The following is a 20,457-nucleotide window of genomic DNA, read 5'->3' as shown; positions in this document are numbered from 1 at the left end:
CACACTTTGTGCCCTGTCAGACACTTCTGCATTGCACAACAGTGCTGTTACTCAAGCAACTTGGGCTAAGCAAACTCTCCATATGATGCACAAGAACCCAAAGATGCAGCAAAACAGATCTCTGCAACAGATAGTAGTTTTCTAGAAGTCTTCAAGGAGTCCTGTCTGAAGCAAGCAGGCTCCAGAAATAAGCTGGCACCACCAGTCCTTTTCCCCCCACATTGTTCGCTCAGGCCAAGTACTACTGCTTTTGGGGGCACCTTAGGCAGGGACAAGAAATGTTGCAGGTAAAGCAAGCTCTACTGTAGCAAGGTAACAGATACTGATGAATTTCAACTTAAGTTATACATCTAAACAAATGAGATACCATTAAGTCCCATAAAGGACCCATTACTGTAGTAGCTTACTCCTGTGGGCATTTTGCTCAGGCCAAAGTCCCTTTTTGATCTCCTTTTCACAGGGTGCTGGCACTCACCCCACACCAAAATTTCTGCTGTCTGTCCAACAGGATCTGCTTCGCAGCCTCTTCCACGAACACCTTAACACTTTCTTGTTTTGGGCATCCTTCCCAACTCTGCCATGCTGTACTTACTCAGGAAGTGTAGGATCTGATGCAGTGTCTCCAGTGTAGAACTTGTGCCAATTAACCAATTCACAATACATTTATTACAAATTAACTAGGACAACTACAGACATGCTCACTTTCTGAATATAGTTCATGGGATTATCAGCTTTTCTTCTGCCCAAATAAGCTTTCTCTTTACATTGTGAGGAACTAGTATTACCTCAGTCCAGGAACTAGATTTTTTTCAAGTTTTGATGCTTCTCAAATTAGTAGGTAGAAAATAACCAATATAAACTCAGCAACGGCCAGGGAATGTTTTTGTTTTGTTTTGTTTTTTGGGCTAAAGTTACTCCATTTAAAGGAGTCTGATGTGTCAGTTTAGAGCAGTTTCCTTGGTTACTGAACGCACTGACTGGTAGGACTAGCTACCCTGAGTAGCTAATTGATCTCAGCCTACTGATGATCTTCAAATATTCAGACATGCCGGTCTTGTCCTATGCAGACTGCATGTTGTAGTAGAGTAGTTCCACTGTCACTGAAAGGCAGGAACCCGGCACCCCCTTACCCAGGGTTTGTACAGATGCTGGGTGCTAGCAAGGACTGATGCAGGCATGTGACATGGGTCTCAGCCTGCACTCCAGCTGCAAGTGCAAAGTTTAATGGTAACAGATTATCTCCAGCCATCAGCTTCCATGACAAGCCAAACAGAATAAAACAAACAAGGTGAAGAGACTTTAGAAGCTTCACAGTGAGAAAAGACGACTCCTCCCTACCCCAGCAGCCATCCACTATTAAGGCTCCAGATCAAGCAACAGTGAAAACCAGGTCAATAAGATATTCCTGCCTTCTGTCCTGCAAGAGAGGATGCATCACATGCTGCTCAACAATTTGTCAGGATACAGGACTGCACCACACTCCCAGAGAGTTCTTGGAGCAAAGCATCGTCTCTTGAAATACTTACCTAGCTTAGTCTGCTAGTGCTGGTCAGGGAATTCAGAAAGTGAGCTGAATACAGTTCAGACTAACACACATTTAAGAGGGTTCCTCCCAAGTTACCTGAAGATGCTTTCCATCTCAAGTCATTATTTAATCCACAGAGAGCCAGACTCTAGAGCATGATTATTTATTGTCCTTTTTAGGGAGTACAAAGGCAGCTTTACAAAAAGATGGCCAGTAGTCATTACCACAGTGAATTGTGTTATAATTCACTGGAAATTGAAACCTACAGGCAGGTATAAACCATAAGAGACAAACTGCTCTTCCATATCAAGTGAGTTAGCAAGAGAGATGCCTCACTACACCTTGAACACGCTCCAGTATAGCCCCATAATCTGTCACTCTGACTACTTCCAGGACATATCCAGAAATAAGAACCTCAAACTTGGCTGGCTGTTCTGCAACTGATGTGGCTGCTTAAGCAGTTGAGAACAAACCATTCCTCCTTTACAGGAAAAGTAGATGAATACAGCAAGCCACAACTGTGAAGTGATACAGAGGGGACAAAGATGCAATTCAGGACTGCTGGCCAGATAAAGAATAGTCTGTGTCATTTGAAGTAAGCATTTAAAGAAAGGTTTTTGGTATACAGTGTTCTTTGTCAGGTGGAACTGTATGCTTCCCTCTCTCCCCCCAAAGTAGTGGAGTGTTGATGGAAAAGGAGAGCCACATAAGACTTGGTAATTGATGATATTTTATAAGAAAATTCAGACTTCTGATCCATGATCCAGAAGGTGAGGTGTCTAACTTAGTCCTTCAGCTGGGAGACTTCATAGAGGTAAGCACCAAGCATCTTCACTCCCTGGATGTAGTTGTACCTGGAAAGAAGATAGCTTCCATTAGCATTGTCTTAATTTGAGCTGCATTTCTACTAGTTGTGCATTTTGCAATATCAGCCCTATGCAGGCAAGAGATATTACAGGCACTGCTGTTGCAGGCAACAGGCACTACTCCCAACCTCCCTGGAATCTGCTCTGGCACATGCCATCCTTAGTGTAGGGGAGAGTAGACAAGCTTGGAAACCAAAATATAAAATGTATGAAACCAGAAGCAGTAATTGGATCAAGATTCAGCTACAGACCAGTTACCCACCCAGTCACCCTCTGCTAGGGAGAAATGGCAATTTGCCTTCCAGAGACTTAAAGAAAAAGCACAAGCCCAATTATTCATGGTCCTCTTCATAATACATTACAAGATCCACAGTAAAACTTAGCCTGGCACAGGGATAAAAATATTCTCTTACCTATTTAACTTCTCATTTTGAGAGTGGGCACCATCATCTGCAGCTCCAACAGGAAGCAGCATGACATTCTTGCCTGTTGCTTCTTGAAAAGTAAGGGTAACAGGAATGCTTCCTCCCTCCCTTGTCAGGTCTGGTTCCACTCCAAAAACTAGAACAAAGTAACACTCTAGTCAGTTTGGAATTGTGTTTGTGTTTCCGACACAGATCATTACTGCTGCTTAAGCAATCAAGTACCAACCACTTCTGTGCCACATGCTGACCAAATCTTGCTCTGTTTTAATCAACCAAACTGCAGAGGCTGCAGAATTGTGGCATTTGCCCGTCCCAGACGTAGTGCTGGAGCACTCTCGCTTTCAGAGTTCAGTTACATAAATAACACTTCATCTGAAACCCCGTTCACACTCCAACAGTGAGATTTCCTCCAATAGATTTTCCTATGCAATCTAGTTGCCCTAGCACAACTGATGAAGAATTATGCTAAACTGAGGGCTCTGGCTAAGCAAGTGATCTGAAATACTGACGGTCTCATCCTTATACAAAAGCAACACCATACCAATGGACTTGTTCCAATACAGTAGGAATGAGCATGATATTTCTTTCTCCTTTCTGTACCTCAGACTTGAGCATTGTACAGGGCATGCTTCCTTAATGAGCAAAACTTAATGAGTGCAAAGCACTATATATTGTGTGAACATGGCCTCCTCAGTATTTCTCAAGGTGCTGAAACAAAGAGCTTTCACCCTCCTAATGCCAAGTGAAAAACCCACTGACCTGTTTTCATGGCCCTCCTACCAGCCACGTAGTGGGGATGGTTGAAATCTGACACCCAGGGTTTCCCACCGTGGCCCAAGTATACTCTGAATTTGTTGGGGCTCTGCAGCTCTGCAAACTTCTTGCTCACGTAGTCTTCAACCTATAAGAAAGATTGACCAGTTTTATCTACTATTAGCATTTGTATTATGACTGATAAACACTCTGTACTAAAAGCATCTTAGGGACTTGCAGGTCACTACTACTGTGCAGCAATACTTTTCCTATTACTATTTCATCTTATTGCTATGTACCTCTGCTCTGAAGTCATAACACCTCCTTCAGGCAAGGTAACAGTATACTGTTGAACAGTTAGCCAATATCAAACTCTTATGCTTTAGATTGACAGAAGTGCATACTCAAAATGACCTGCAATTAAATTCACATTTACTCCTGAGCCCTTTGAGTTAGATGAGAGAAATTGAATAGCCAGACCACAGCAGTCCAGCGTGGGAACATACAGCAATTCTTTCAATTATCTGAGTTGAGTTGCAGAACAGGGAAGATGGTAGCAAAGTAAATAACTGGAACTGCTTCAGAAACCAGAAATACTCTTCCCCCAGGCACAGAGGAGGAGAGGTTTAGAGACACTAGTTGCTTGGAGACCCTCAATCCATCTCAACATACATGCTTTGTGACTTCTTCAGGAGTCATGTTTGGCACAAGCCGGATTGAGAACTTGCCAATCACTTTCCTAGGAATCACAGTCTTGGCTCCAGAGGCCGAGAAGGCTCCTTCAATTCCATGGAGAGACAAGGAAGGGTATCTCCACCTATGCATAAGGATATCTCTCTGCAGAAGCAAAGATAAAGATACAAGGTTGCATGAAGACAGTTCCCCACAGTAATAATTTCTTCAGACTAATAAAGACTTTGCAAGAAACAGTACTTTCTCCCACAGACAAATGCAGATCATTCAAGGCTACTCAGTTATAAACAGAAGCTGTTACTCCCATTAAGTACACATTTTGATACAACAGCTGGGTTTTCAGCACCTTAAGAGATTCAGTAGCTCTGGTTTGGCTTTCTTCTAGTTCAATGGAACTTAAGGGACATGACCAGTCTGCTTCTGACAAGGACACAAACACCATTTATAAGGTGCTCACGCACAGTGTGTAGGAAGTGCATTGGAAGCTCTGGTCCCCACTGCCTCAAGTCAGGCAGGTGCCTTCATCACCAAGTCACATGCTTATGAAAATCACACATTTACCAAGAGCCTCGCCACTGCCGACTGAGGCACACTGCGCTCCTGCTATTTGTGTCAGCAGTTGTATTAAACTGACTGAACTCTGGGTTGATTAGTGAGCACTATTGCCTTTTTCAGATACAGCTCTGCATTTCCTCACTGTTGCCTTGGACACAGCTGTTCAGTACACTTGATACTGTGAAATCAACACATTTGTGTCCTTTCTACAGCTACAGTAGCTCAAACCTAAACTTCTCTGCAGGGAATCAGGAAACTTAGATTTTGTGGCCATTACATTAACAGTTTATTTTGTTCTAGGTACAATCTGCCTCTAGTCCTCTCTCAAAGCAAATGTAACTGTCACAATTTAAATCTCTCAAGCACATCGTTTCTCACTTGGAGATTACAGACTCCTCTCCAATCTTTCTCCTTAGCTCTCAGACCCCTCTTGCATGAAGCTTAGAACTCCCTTGGTAAGTTAAGCTAGGATTTCATTCTAGATAAGGCTGAACAGCTTTAGTTCAGTATCATACATAGAGAACATCTTGCCAGCTCCTCCTTGTATACAAGTTGTATTTCATCCATTACTTTATAGGACAAGGCTAAACAAGAAAGTATGTGTGCTCCCAGACAATATAAACCTGAGCATGTAAAGACAAGGTTGAAGAACTAAAGTTATTCACACCTACTTGAGTTGTCTGACACCTCCTCCTGACAGTACTAGGACAGAAAACAGACCTGTGTGTGGACTTGCCTTATACGACACTTGTTTCTGCTTTCTATGACAGGAGATGTATTTACATCTATGGTTTAATGCTTTAAAATTAGTAATACTTATACCTTGCAAGACTAAATGCTGTTAAAAGCATTCATGTGGAGAGCTCCCAGGATGAAGATTTGAGAAGTTCAGACAGGAGTTTATTGAACTTGAGCCTGTTCAAAGATTTGGGCAGCTGCCTAGTTCATGGCTACAAAACAGTCCTTGCTTGCCAGGTCTACAAAGGTGTTCAGGATGTCAACCTTAAGTTAATCACAGCTAGATCTCAAGCTGTTTTCTCACCTAATGAGACATCATTTCTATGAGCAACTACTTTTTTTCTGATAACCCACTGAACTTCCTACAGACATAGGAAATCAGATGCTTTGTGTAGCTGTGGTATCTGACCTCTGGGAAAATGCTTGCAGTTCTTATCTAGCATTAAGAAAATGGTACTTGATAACATTCTGTACCAGTTTGAAGTGCTACTCATACATAGACTCAGAAGCAAATACAAAGTTGACTACACTGTTTGCATTAAACATGGGATAACATACTAAGTTTTCAAGCACCTAACAGTTTGCAGAAGAACTGCTAGCCTTAAGTAAGCAGTCAGCTGTACAGTAGGTGAAACTATCTTCAAGACTATTTCACTGTTTTAGAAACATCAGATGAATTCTCCACCTACTAAATTACTTGGTAACGACGCCAATACCCACAGAAGCTTGTTTCTGTCTTCTACTAATATAGATAGCTTGAGCTAACACAGTTAACCAGTGTAGGAGGAGTACAGTACCTTTGTATCATGCAATAGTTTTGTTGCTCCTACATCTTTTGCATATTCTTCCAGGTCAAAATCAATCTTCTCATATAGTGCCAGCTCCTCATCAGTAACAGGTGCCACTGCTTCACTAATGCCTGGGATGAGGATTTTCCCTTTCTTGTCTATAAGAGAACCTGTAAACAAGAAGCACCCAATATCAGGATTCAATCAGAAGAAACAAGATGTCATTGCTGGGAACACTTTCCATGGGAAATAGAAGTCTTTGCCTTCTGAAAACTCTGTAAATGTAATGAAATTGACTTTTACACTTCCTAGAGCCTACACCACTAAGCACGGATGGCACTCGGGGAATTTGCAGCTATTCAAAATGTGTACTTCCTCACAACTGTGTTTAGTTCTACTGCTACATGTTTGGCTGGCTGTTGAAGGCAGGATTCCCGAGGAGTTCTATATGGTCTCTGTAGAAGAGTTTGCAAAAAGCAGCTGAATTAACATAAAAGTTTGCAGCAAGATTATGGAGGAAGCTAAAGTAAACAGACAACTTCTTGGCAAGACCATCATATTTCTGTATCTAAGGCATCAGCCCTGCATACCTGGCAAGCAACCATTTCATTGGTCATTGCTCTGCTAGGGTAAGCAGCCCTTAAGAACCCACCTCAGTGCAAACTCACTCATGCTTTAATAGCTCTTATTCCCATTCTAGATGCATTCAGTGAAACCTGCTTTTTCTTACCCATTAGAGTAATGAGATCTGTCATGGCCTCATGCACTGATCCACCATAAACTCCAGAGTGAAGGTCTTTGTCACTACATTCCACCTGGTTTGAAGCAAATTAAGATTCAGGTTAAATTTTAGCATGAAGATCCTGTCAAATGCACAGAACAGACCTTTACCCTAGCTTTTTGCTGCACATGATTTGAGAATACATCTGGTTTTGAAACCAGACCACTCAGTTGTAGTACATTAAAGCAGATATGATTTTTATTGCTCTGTGCAGTACAAGCCCTTAGTACCAACTGTCCCAACCCCGGGGACTTCGGTGATAACATCTCTTCCTGCACTCAAGGAGGTATCTGGGTGAAGATATCTATGCCATGAGATAATCCTCCAGTGAAGGTGCTGACTTATCTTGCTTCATATATGTGAAAGCTATCCTTCCCACCCAAGTATCATATAGGATAGTAAAAGGAAGCAATTTAGACAATTAGTAGGAATTGTTCTATTTAGTTTTAACTTTTCTGAAGAAAAGCTATTAGCATGAAGTTAGAGCTACTATTCTTCTCCAGCAGGAAATTCAGTTTAATAATACTGGTTTTTGCAGTGTACTTCAGCACTTACCTCTATGAAGTAGTAGCAGATACCCCTCAAGCCATATGTGATACAAGGCTTCTTCTTGCCTAGCCAGTAGTTGTCAGAAATGCAAACATAATCCACACCTTTGAAGAAAGTATCTCGCTGAGCAAAAATCAGTTCATCAAGGCCTTCAGATCCTGATTCTTCCATACCCTCTAGGCAGAACTTAATGTTAACTGGAAGCTCCTTTGAAAGTGAAAAACAAGAACAGATTAAGCATGTAAAAACATTGAATTCCTTCAGCAATCAGTAATTTTCATGTCATGTGCAAAACAAAAATGGACATGGGTAAATTAGTTCCATTACAGTGGAAATTGTTAATTATAAAATACTACAAAAAGTTTGGACTGCGCTTGTGTTGAGGGCACTTACACCACCCTTCAATTGATGAAATTCAAACTGTTCAAAGAAGTTCTAACTAAGCTCTAGAACAACTTGTTACAAATCCTCATTACTGTGGGAACATAGTAGAAATCTGCTGCCAAGTGAGTCACAAGGCTAAGAAAACTAATATTAACCATAGAAATTGCATGCCACAGCAAGAGAGACAGATCTATCCTGTTTATCCAGTCTACCATATTCTATGCCTAGACAGCACTTGAGAACTGGTAATTCTTCTCACAAGTAATAGCAACTTGTCTTGCAAGATAAAGCAGACACTGAATTATTTCCAATTGCACTTCTTGAACAGAAACAGCAAAGTTCCCTGTTTAATGTTACCACGTTTATCTCTTCTTAGAGCTCAGTGGCAGTGAGACATTAAGCTCTGCTGAAGGCCAAGCAGATTTGAAATCCTTACATGACAGTGATCACATTTGATTATTTCTCCTGCTCCAGATGCTTGCATCTGTGTTTTCCTACCTACACATTTTGTTAAAGCAAAATGTTTAAAGTGCAATCCAAGCATCTGCAAGACTAACTTGTCAGCAAGTCAACTCAACCCTACTGTGACACCAGGGAATTTACAGGATTATTGCATCACTCCTTCAGTCAGCTGAATAAGCAGGCTTGCCTCACATGGGTTCGTGTCTTGGATAACATTTACTGCTAGACTCAGCTGTATGTAAAAAAGCAAGATACATTTTGGGCACATACTTGATTAGTTTGTTGATAAGCCTCCAAGGCATTCAGCCAGGCAAGCACTGGACCTTTGTCATCTGTTGATCCTCGCCCATACAGCTTTCCTGTAGAAACAAGACACAAATTAACCAGTGTGGAGAAAAATTAAGATGACACTTCAGTCATCTCTTGCCTGCAGAAGAAAACATCTTTTTGGATAAACTTTTTAGCTCTGCTTATATTAACGTTCATTTCCGATTCTTCTGAAGGAGCGGTTTTACATCCTGCTTCATACACCCATGCAAGTGAGACAGGTATAGAACTGCAACAATTCTCCCACTTAGAGCTACCTCACCTCTTCCCCCAGCTGCTCCCTGGTTAGGAGTTGAACATAAGCCCGGAAAAGATGTTACTGCTTTAGGCTATGCTGTTCCCATATCCTTCACAATAATGTAATTTTCTACAAACACAGCAGTAAGAGTATAGAAACAATCTACCTCCTTTTAAGAGAAATCTATCCAGTATTAACCTCAATTCAGTAATTCTTTGTTTGGAGAGTAAGAATTCAGTAGCTAATGACCAATCACTTCAGAGTCTCCAGATAAAAGTGAATCTTACCAGAAAGTCAGAGGCAAGTTTTATAGGCAACAGTGAAGTCCCAGGAAATGCAGCAGAGCCAGATACTGCTGTAACTCAGAGCAGTGGCTATACCCCTGAAGCACTAGGTGTAGCCACAGTGACAGAATAACAGGCCAGACAGCTTGCAAGGTAAGGAGCCATTGGTAAATACGCCTCTTACACTGACAGGCTGCACAGAGATAAACCACAGCCTGAGGCAAGTCTAGCTCTTGCTGTCAGATGAGATAATCCAACCTAGTAACTTGGACTGTCCTGCCTATGACCAAGTCCCCAAGGAGAAATACCAGTTATCACAGATATCTCTTTTCTTGGCAATGATTAACAGTTACGCAACAAGAATGGTTAATGACCATCTATTCACATGACCTTTGACTCTCAACACTGAGCAAATGAAACAAGGAAGAGGCTGTGCATAGCACCAGCTTTAAATAGAAAAGAAAGTTTTAGTCTTCTCTTGGCTACTGGCAATGTGCTGTTTCAACAGGAATTACTGCATGATTTCTTCATCCCCATTTATGGGAGAGGGACACTTGTCTGGGCACTAGCTCTGTAAAACACAGCTTCTGCAGTACTCATTGTAGCACTGTATGCACACACAAGGCAACCCAGGGAGGCTGCTGTACCACTCCCGTCCCCAGGCATAAAGAAGCTGTGTTAAGTGTGTATCTCCTGTAGTGGCTTAAAATCCCTGCAGTCTGACAGGACCTTACAGGCTACAAAGTTGTGAAGAGCACAAGAAACTAGTTCTAGACAGCTTTCTGGCAAAAAAAGGCAGCAGATAAGACTTAGCTGTAGCTACAAGGAAGGTAACATACAAATCCTATCTAGACTATCAGAAAAGAAAACAAGCCCTGAGAGCAGTAGAATTTTTGCAGCTCTACTTGTTTACCATTTCTATTTACCATTTTCTCAACAGTATTACACAAGCACCCATGTCTGTTCTTACTCTCCTTCCCCCTTTCAATCAAGGGTACAGCTTTAGAACAGTTGAGAAATATCATACTTGTTAAAGAAGTGCTCATCAGTTTGTGAAGCCCACGGCTCTTACCTTCTCTTTCTACCAGTGTGAAGGGCTCACTATCCCAGCCATCCTCTAGTGCTGCTGGCTGAACATCCAGGTGACCGTATACACACACTGTCTTTTTGTGTGGATCAGAGCCAAGTGTTCCTAGAACAATTGGTGGTAGAGGGATCTCTGATCCATCGGGTAGCTGGAAATAGGAGGCAAGAAGTTTTATTCAAATGTGAAATGTTGGAATAGCACATTTTTATCAGATGAATGAATTACTTTAACATTACAGAGGTTGAGATTAGCAGCACAGACAGCTAAACTAAGCTACTTTGACTGCCAGAAGCAGTGTGCCAATGATGGCATGTCAGCACCACACCAGCAAGTTTCCTGACAAGTCCCAGTAAGAGTCGAAGTGTTCCAAGCCACTCAGAACTGTTAGCTTTAAACTAAAAATCCTACATCAGATTTTAGCAGAGCAAGCTGCCTGCATGTTAAACTGCCACATTTAGTGCTGACCTAAGCATAAGTGATAAACTCCATTCAATATTGCTTTCTGCATTGCTTGTCACTGCACTTTCATCCTGTCCACAGTATAGCTCTCTAAAAAATTTCATGACAGTGGTATCACTGAGTATAACATGTGCATACACCCAAATAAGGTCAGCACAACAGCTGTATTTCTCTGTATCAGCCTACTTTGTTAAGCAAAGGGCAGGGTAGTGCTGATGAACTTAGTTCAAGAGTTGAGCTTGAGGATTAGTCCAAAGGACTAACCCACAAGCAATTATCACATCCTATTCTCAGTCAGCATGTATTTCCCTTCCAGTGAACACATACTCTTAGACACTGTTCAGCAGATCAAGATCAGCTTTGAGTTTTTACTCATATGGGCTCCAAGCTCTGTTTTATCAACAGGTTACATGGTCCTTGGCCAGTTGCAGCTCTAAGTGATTAAAGCATTATTGCAAGAATTTACACTTACAGTAATTGGTACACAGTACCAACTGCTGTGCAGCAGTAAACTAGGTTATACCAGACAAGTTCACCAGTTGCTTTACATTGTCCTTCACTGATATAGCAGTGATATACATAATACACTGAGTAGTTTTATCTATACTTAACATAAAACTAAATACTAAAGTTAACTCGAATCTAGCTGCAAGAATTTTCTAAATAGAAATGTGACTTGTAATAAACTCTGTAAAATCAGTTCTTGCCCCCCAAAAGTTACACCGCTGAAAGGAACAAATTCAGCTCTGAATTAACTGAAACATTTTTGATGGGATTTTAGGCTATAAGTAGTAGCAGAGCTAGAATTATCCTACAGATTCCCTCCCAGAGGGGCACATGAAGTCAGCTGCTTCCCTGCTGGAACCTGTAGCATTACAAACAAGTAAATTCCAGTTGCCAAAAATCAAAAACTGCTCAGAGGGTCCTGACACAGATTTCACTCAGTAGTCATTAGCACCAACCACAATTATGATCTTCTAAAGCTAGCAAACACTCTAGTACAACAGGATTTTGAATGACTTTCCAAATGCTAGTCTAACAATTTCAGTATCTGTCTTATTCTGGGACATGTAGTGACTAGGCACTTCAAAGGAAGAGCATGTCAAATAGATGGTCCCCTAGGATGAGTGTATCATTATCATAAGCACATACATTTCTCAAGTAAAGAAAAGCAGTCCAGATCACTAAAAGTAATGAGGGGACTCATATTAAAGATCCTTCTGTATCTGGTAAAGGAGTAGTGTAATCCTGCAACAAATGTAACACATCTGAAAGAGCCTAGAAGTCTTTTGGAAGATTACTGAAACTTCACCCAGTACCTTTACAGTCTGAGGTCCAACACCAGCCTGCCGTTAAAAATGTCTAACATTTTTGTTTGAAGGTACTCTGTTCACGTTCAGTTAGAAAAGTATTTAAAATACATAATATACAGTCCAAAATGTAATACAACATGCTTAACTGATCTGGAGCCCCTGGTTTACTATAAACTAATGTTTTAATAGGAAGCTCAAACTGTGTGGCAGGAAAGACATTATCCTACACCCCAACAGACTACTGCCTTTCTAGGCCACTACCCACAATACTCTTGTGTGTCAATCCTGACCAGAAGACCATCAGACACTAATGAATTAGTGACCCACATACTTTGAGTACACCCAAGCCTGTGCTGTGCTATGCTGTGCACACAGCTTCGCCTTCCTGCCTGTATCACGCTGTGTGTATCTGTGGGCTGCAGGATAAACTTGGCAAGTTGACCACAGCTTGCAAGCACTTCCCACTTGGTACTGGCGATTATACCACCTGCACGTCCTTGTCAATCTAAAAGTGCAGGAAGAAGTTCTCATGAGAATATCCTTTTTGTTTGGCAGTGGAATCAAACAGCTTGAATAAATAAAATGCGATAACATTTCCATGAACGGAATCTGCACAGCATGCTGCACACTGATTGGGTGTCCACTAGATGCTGCACAGAGTGTTCCCAGTATCTGAAGTGACATAAGGTCACCTATACTACCCTATTCCTTTATAGTGGCAGCTCTAATAAACAGCATTTTAAATTATATTTCATGGAGTTTAAGTGCCTTTCTTACTGGGCCAGCACCTCCTAGTGCAAAACATCTTGTCTTCTAAAGAGACTCTTTCTACTAAGCTGACAGCTAAGTTAGCTGGACATGCTCACATACCTTTTGTTTCCCAATATCCATAAGTTGGGTCATGCCTCCCAGACGCTCAATGTCCTTTGCGGCAACCTCCATCATGTGTCTGATTTCATCCCTCTTCTCTGGCCATGCTGACACACTCTGGATTGCCACCCATTGAGCCAGCCGCTGCAGAAAGACAGAAAAGCTAAAGGTTTTACCACACAAATTATGGCATGGGAGGTGCTATACAAATACAACACCTTGCAGTTCAACTGATGCTCTTTTAGTCAAGTTGAAACTTGAGGCAAATCAGCTCTGTTCTCTGGTCAAAGGATTATTCTAACCATTAATACATTACACTCAAAAGCTCTTTAAAGCATCACTTTCCTACAGCTGCCCCTGAAGCACAGCACAAACTCTACAGATCCATAAGGTAAGCTTAAGAATATGACAGCTTGTGTATATTGTGCCTTCCTTCTCGCCATTCTTTAAGTATCCAGAACCAGCTAATGTCTTTCAGGCTTCTCAGAAAGGCCACCTTAGCTTTTTCCACCCCTCACATGATATCGGTGAGAGCAACTGGCACAAGTCAAGTTGAACAACTGGCATAGATCTTGCCTGAGAATTTACAGTGCTGTACCACTGATTCCTTCACAGGTGAAAGGGATCACAATACAAGGTGAAATTAAATAGCAGGTTAAATAGCAAAGTACAGAAGGTAACCTCTCCCTCTGTACCCCAACAAGAACAATTTCATGAGAAAGCTTTATTCCAGACTTTGTTATATCTTTCCTCTCCCATCTCAAAAGGGGAGAGACAGTATACACCTAGTTTGGCATTCAGGAACCAGTGTCAAACTTCTTGCACCGCTAAATAACTCACTACTTGCACTATACAGTAATAGAGCACTGCCTAACAAACCTATCACAGAGATTTAGGTCTCTGAACAGACCAATGCCTAGACTTAAAGTTTTCTGGCTTGACTCAAATCAATCACACCTGCTGCCTGCTCCCTCATCCCAAATTACCTGGCATTACTCTATTATTGGGCATACTATATAGGTGTAACAAGCTTGAAGATGACCACCTAACTTTTAATATCCCATAGCTGTCTGTACCACAGGACAAAACTCAAAAAAACTTACCTGAATATAGAGGTCTTGGTGTTCATCAATGTATTTAAAGAGGGTTTCAAGAGAAGACATTTTCTGACCAGAACGGTGTTGCTGAAGATTCTGTGACAGAAAAATAATTTAGCCTTCACAGGTTTAAGAAGCAACAGTCAGTAATCAAGAAGCCACAGAAGACTTTCACCTTTCAACTGCTAATGCCACACACTAAGCCACACTAACACAAAACCTGAGGCTGCTCCCTCTCACAAAAAAATCATAGTGAAGTGGATAAACAAAAGCACATTTAATCTCAACACCACTGTTTCTGCCTCTCCCCCCAGAATAACTTTGGAAGTTAAACTGAGCAGGCTTGCCTAGAGATACTTCAATCAAGTCATGTACTTTACTGCAGAATTACAGGCAAGTGTTACTCAACTAAAATGCAACTTCAAAGAGTAGATTTCATTATAAGAGTTCAAGTGTGCCACAGGCTGGAATGCTAGTAGCTAGGTCCAAGAAAGCACCGCACTTTGTGCTCTACAAAGAAGGTTAAAAGCAGGCAGTTTAAGAACTGTGTTTTCCTCAGCTTTAATGTCCCAACCTGCCATTCAGCCTTCACAAAGGTCAGAGGAAAGCCACGGGAACAGAAACCAGCCCCAGCAGACCATGAGCAAGCAGTCAGTGACAAGTTCAGTGCTACCACTTCCCTGTTTTTAGTTTCAGGTGAAGTTCATGTGAAAAAATCCAAGCCCTCTCCTCAAAGGAGTTTTCTGTCCTCCTTACCAGTCCAAAGTCCATATTAAAAAGGTATACTGTCCACTCAACCAACAAGCTTAAACTTAGTTCTCAAGTTAGAACTGAAGATACAGCACCTCCACTAAGCCAGGAAAATAATGACCTTTACAAATACACCTCTGAAATCCACATGCCTGGACCATGAATAAAAAAACTCCAGTGTCAGTGTAACACACTGAGCAAGCATGTTTAGCAGCATAAACTGCTGTCATTCAGTATTTTGTTCAGTCAGCTTTATGCCGGACCCTTTAAGCCTTTCTTCCACCTCTATGTGGAAGTCACAAGACAAGTATGAGGTGTTAAAACATCTGACTTTGTTTTAGGATTTCTTGAACAGCTGACTGACTACTCTACTTAGCTGAAATTAAAACTTTCAAGCTGCAGGTTGTCCCACACAGCATACTGAAATATGAGCCCAGCCTGGCACCCCAAAACTACAAAAGACTCAAAGAAGGCATTTTCTTTCAAGCAGGGTTGTACTTACACAATCACTGACATTTGAGATACAAAAATCCTTTCACTTGCTGGAGATAGCTTCTATTTAATTTACAGCATCCATCAAGTTTAAATTTGGATAATGACTTTTAAGCACCAATTAGAACAATCCCAAACCACCAGACAAGCCTTCAACAGTCATGAATGGTGAAAACTGAGTGCCTTCAAAAGGACTATATAGACATAATCAAGTTAAAGCAATGCTTCTCACTGAAGCCTGGTTTCCCTGAATGAAGCCACCATCCTCACATACAGTTAGAGCTCAGGCATGACTCCTCTGGAGCTTTTCAGAGAAACCAACACACATGCATCAGACCAGCACAACTGATCCTCCCCTTCACTTAACCAGTTCCTAAAGCAATGTCATGGCTCTAGCTTCACAGAACAGACAGAAAATACAACATACTGAGTTAAATACTCTTAAAAATTAAAAGGGCATAAAATCACTCACGTCTCACAGTAGAGCTGCAAAAAAGTGCCCCCTAGAAAGTTTCAAACTTGGAAATGCAAATGTTGCTTACTCCACAGCACAAGGCTGGATATTACTTCCCCTCCCCTCTTAAAAACCAGGGCTAGAATTTCCTGCAGGTTCCTCAGACTGGAGACCAGAATCCTTCCTACCTGCATGGAAGATGCTTCACAGTTGTACCCTTTCCCAGCACTGTAACAGTTACATTGTGAAACAAAATAACCCAAGGGACTATCAGTGCACTATGACAACTTTGCCCTCGGTAACCACAGGCAAGATTAGTACCCCAGGTAAGAGTATTTAATCAAGTTAGGAGACGTATGTAGCCACCATAGAGCACTCCCAGCCCTCCATAAACCCCTACGAGTAGCATCATACAACTCCGTGTATGCATTACAGGCCCTGCTCTTTGGGCTGAGGTTGACTTAAAGGTCAAATTAGGGACTTGACGAGGTTTTGCAGCAAAAGATAAAGTTCACCGTTGCCCCTAGGTCTGCGACCGCAGCGAGGCAAGCCTCAGGGCGGGAGGGGGGCACGCCGCAGGTTTCCGAAGGGCGGAGGGCTGACGGGGAGCCAGAACAAGGGGCCGGGAGGGCAGCGGCAGCCTCCCTCTAAGGAGGGGCCAGGAGACCCGGCCGGGCCGAAAGAGGAGGCCGGGCCGGCGCTTCCCACGGCGGGACACCGGGCAAGGCCCGGCGGGAACGCGGCGCACCCGGCAGTCGCAGGCGCCTCCCCGCAAGGCCGCGGAGCCGCCGATGTCAGGCGCGGCCCTGCGCGCCGGGCCACCGCGACACAACGCAAAAGGACCCGGCCTCCACCCGCCGCCGCCGCCACTCACCCCGCCCCGGCTCCCTGGCGCAACCACCCGCTGCCCCCCGCGCCGGCGCTTTAAATACCCCGGCGCCGGCCCCGCCCCGCGCCGCAGTGGCCAATCCGCGGGCAAGCAGCGGGCGGCCTCGCGCGGCCCCGGGGCGGGGCTTGCTGCGGGACGGGGCGGGGCCGCGGCGCTGGCGCCTGCCGAGGCGGGAGGGGGGGGGTGGGTGTGGGTGTGTGTGGGTGGGTGGGTGGGTGTGTGTGGGTGGGTGGGTGGGGGTGTGTGTGGGTGTGGGGGTGTGGGTGTGGGGGTGTGTGTGTGGGGGGAGGGGGGGGTGTGTGTGTGTGGGGGGGGAGTGTGTGTGTGTGTCTGTGTGTGTGTCTGTGTGTGTGTCTGTGTGTCTGTGTGTCTGTGTGTCTGTGTGTGTGTCTGTGTGTGTGTCTGTGTGTGTGTTTGTGTGTCTGTGTGTGTGTGTGTGCTCTCCAGCGCCGCCCAGCGGCCACACCGAGCGGCGTTCTGTCCTCCTGCGGCAGGCGGCAGCCTCAGGCCGACGAGTGATAATGAGTGCTAATGAGTGCTAATGGCCTTCCCACTGCCAGCGAGACGTGATGGGCAAGGGCACAAGCAATACGGGAGAAATATGAGAAATCACATGGAGGATCATAAGTGGGGGAATATAACACGGGAGAAATTTGGGAGATCTTGGCCAGAGCCTGACTGGAGAACCGGACCATTCCAACCAAAGATGGGAGTGTCCTGACTTTCTTACGGTTGTGGTTTAGACAGATTAAATAGATTTAGATAGGCTTGCATGTGGTTTAAATAGATCAGAAAAGGAAAGTGTGATATGAACAGCAAGATGCAAAAGTGAAGTAAGATCACCCAGTGAAGAGTTTCCTTAACTCCCAACAATGGCAGAAAGGCATAAAGTCATTCCAGGTGCAGAAAAGTAAAAGCTCAAAGTTCATGTAAGGCTTACTATTACCCTGCACCTGACCTAAGTGAAACAAGGCCTTGTAAGACGGGAACTGCTAAAGCTACTTCTGTTCATGAGCAATTGAATAGCTCTGTTACATATAGCTGTTAACTGTGTATGGATGTAATAATTTGGTAGCTCATACTGTTTTATAGACATTCCTAAAAGAACTGTAAAAATGGTGGTTGGCCCCAGGCTGCAGTAAAAGTATTTGTTACCTGACTTACCGAGGGAGGTTCACCATTCAGTCAAACCTATTGGGCAGTGTGGTCCTCAGTGCCACAAATATTAAGAAATGTGCTGATAAAATTTGCTGGGGGCACGAAGCTGGGAGATGGAGTCAGGACAGAGAAGGAAAATGGAACAATGTGACAATCCGGAGGCTCGCAGAAATCAAACCAGGATGAAATTCAGTAACTGCGAGCTCATGAGCTGGAAACAAGTGAGAAGGAGCAGAGCATCCTAGCTGGTCATGAGCGGTCCATGAGCCACCAGGAGGGAACTACATAATTTGGGAACTTGGTGGGTGACACCTGGGTGGTGAGGTAAGTGCTAGGACCTTGCGCAAGGCTGCGGTGAGCGCTGTCCCACGTGGATCTGCTCCTTCACCCATGGGCGATGAGCTGAAACTACAACAGCAGGTCTCTGGGGGGGCCACTCGGAGAAGCGAAGAGTCTTTGAGCGTATGAATTTGGCTTAAGCAACCTACAGAAAAGACCGAGGAAAGGCGTGGTTGCAAGCACGCTTTATGCTAGGGTTGACAGGCAAGGGGGAGGAAAATAGTTATTAGCAGTGTCTGTAAGGGCCAGAGAGCATCCCCTGGCAGGTTTGGCTGCCTGGGCTAGGCACCAGCCAGGGATGGAGCAGCGAGGGTGATGGTGGGGAGAGGCTCGCAGGCACCTGGCAGGGAGGCTGCAGCCAGGGCTGCCCCGGGCCCCTGGGAGCTGCTTTTGGCTGTGCTGCCAGCGCTTGGCCCCACCTGAGCTACAGCTCCCGCCCCGTCACAGCCCTGCCTGGTCTGGCCGTGGGCCATCCTGAGCGGGATGATGTCCTGCCCAGCCTCGGCCCATCCCTGGGGAGGTGCCCGATGCCCAGGGCTGGGGCTGCCCCCATACCCTCCAGCTGCCCCAGTACCCCCCGGCTGCCCGGCTCCTGGCTGGGGGGTGGGATGGGCCCTGGCTGCCAGGCCCTGCCCCGACAGACCCCCATGGGGACCCCCCACCGCTCACGGCACCCCAGGCCCTGGGCAGCCCCTGGCACCATGACACCTGGCACTGCTATGTGGAAGAGCCACATCTACTGCACATGGATAAATGGAGCTTAGAAACTGGAATAAAGTTTCTATCCACATTTATATTAGGAAAAACCTCACCCAGGAGCAATAGGAAAGAAAGAGATTAAAAAAAAAAAAAAAAAGGAAAAGCAAAAAAGCAACTGCTTCTAAAAAGCAGTTTGTTGCATTTCTGAAAGACATTATGTGACATGACATGGGACGATTCCTGATGACCTCTTTCCATTCCCATATTCCTACATGGAAGTAATTTTTGGTACTTTTTTTCCCACATCCAAACTAAACCCCACAAACCAAAAATATGAATCAAGGACACAAGCTAAAAAAAAAAAAAAAGAAAAGCATTAGGAAAGCATACAGTGAAAATATTGTGTACCATGTTATCAGAGTTTTCTGAGAGCCTGTGTTGACCTAAAATCCACAAAAGATTATGTGAAAAACAAACATGGAAACTGCATAGTAGCTTACCCTAGTGAAAACAACAACTTTTTTGAAAGATAACAATCCCAATTATCAGCTCTGGGGGCCTTGGAAATTGTCTTTAAGGAAATGCAGTTTTGCTTTACAGGGCTGGTAATTGTTTTTCCCAGGTGCTTCACAAGATAGGTGGGTGTTTCATACAACCAACCTGCATCACAGGCCTCATGAAATCAACTTAAGGTCCCAGCGCACCTTTAGGAGGTAAAAGAGCTTTGAAAAGTACATATTAACCCTCTTCTTTTAGGATCATGATCCTTCTGAATACCTCATTTCCACTATGTTAAAAAACACACTTCTCTTCCACTCTTCTGGAATCTGAAAGCCATTAAGATGTCACCAGGCTCTGTTATTGAATACAAATAACTAGCTTGATGTATCCATAAGATTTATGTAAGATTTATGTTCATCGACACCTTATACTAATCTTGCTGGGTTTAGTATCCTCTTTGCAGATGTGCACATTAACATGTAGACTCTGTGGGATGAAGTCCATAGCCATCTGAGACACATCAGATTTTCTTCCAGATTGATTCTTGCTCTCCTCCTGATACGAGAGAGATTAGAGATACTGACAAACTGGCACAAATTAGATATGGACAAACTGGATTGACTGGTGGCAGCAAGATGAGCTGGGGAATGTGATGAATGGAAATGGCTAAGAGAAATGGGTTTGTTCAGCCTGAAGATGGGAATGCCAAGTGGTGTCAAATGGCTGTCTAGTGTTAACTAAAGGAAGAGTATAAAGAAGGAGATAGATCACCCTTAGAGGTACACAGCAAAGTGACAAGAGGCAACGATCACAACTTTCAGCAAAAGAAATGCTGAGTAGATATAAGGAAAAAAAATTGTCAGGTTGGAAGTGGCTGAGCACTGGAACGAGTTGTCCAAGTGGCTGTGGAGTTTTCAACCTTGAAGATGTTTGCCAGGGAGCAGCAGGGCCTGGCTGAGGTGATCCAGTGAGGGTGACCTA

The 20,457-nt window shown here is 43.8% G+C and overlaps 1 protein-coding gene across 1 annotated transcript; it reads right to left on the bottom strand.

The window, feature by feature from the left end:
* Positions 1 to 1,672: 1,672 nt before the first annotated feature.
* CNDP2 (carnosine dipeptidase 2) lies at positions 1,673 to 16,798 on the bottom strand. Its single transcript, XM_042798194.1, has 12 exons — positions 16,765 to 16,798; positions 14,201 to 14,290; positions 13,098 to 13,241; positions 10,441 to 10,603; positions 8,790 to 8,878; positions 7,680 to 7,880; positions 7,074 to 7,158; positions 6,353 to 6,513; positions 4,242 to 4,406; positions 3,576 to 3,717; positions 2,805 to 2,952; positions 1,673 to 2,379 (listed from the first exon to the last, which is right to left on the bottom strand). The coding sequence occupies exons 2-12, from the start codon at positions 14,258 to 14,260 to the stop codon at positions 2,310 to 2,312; spliced, it is 1,428 nt and encodes a 475-aa protein (XP_042654128.1). The 5' UTR covers positions 14,261 to 14,290; positions 16,765 to 16,798; the 3' UTR covers positions 1,673 to 2,309.
* Positions 16,799 to 20,457: the final 3,659 nt, after the last annotated feature.

The sequence above is a fragment of the Tyto alba genome, unplaced genomic scaffold, assembly GCF_018691265.1.
Source record: "Tyto alba isolate M040663 unplaced genomic scaffold, T.alba_DEE_v4.0 Super-Scaffold_27, whole genome shotgun sequence".
In the NCBI taxonomy this organism is placed as follows: domain Eukaryota; kingdom Metazoa; phylum Chordata; class Aves; order Strigiformes; family Tytonidae; genus Tyto; species Tyto alba.
The sequence above is the reverse complement of the archived record's forward strand: the minus strand, read 5'-3'. Positions and strand labels throughout refer to the sequence as shown.

Excerpts from the sequence above, each read along its gene's own strand:
- CNDP2 (XM_042798194.1), bottom strand. The coding sequence starts at position 14,260 with ATGTCTTCTCTTGAAACCCTCTTTAAATACATTGATGAACACCAAGAC. Across the intron at positions 4,407-6,352 it reads AACTATTGCATGATACAAAG|AGAGATATCCTTATGCATAG; the intron begins GTACTGTACTCC and ends TTGCTTCTGCAG. Across the intron at positions 3,718-4,241 it reads CTGAAGAAGTCACAAAGCAT|GTTGAAGACTACGTGAGCAA; the intron begins GTATGTTGAGAT and ends TCTTTCTTATAG.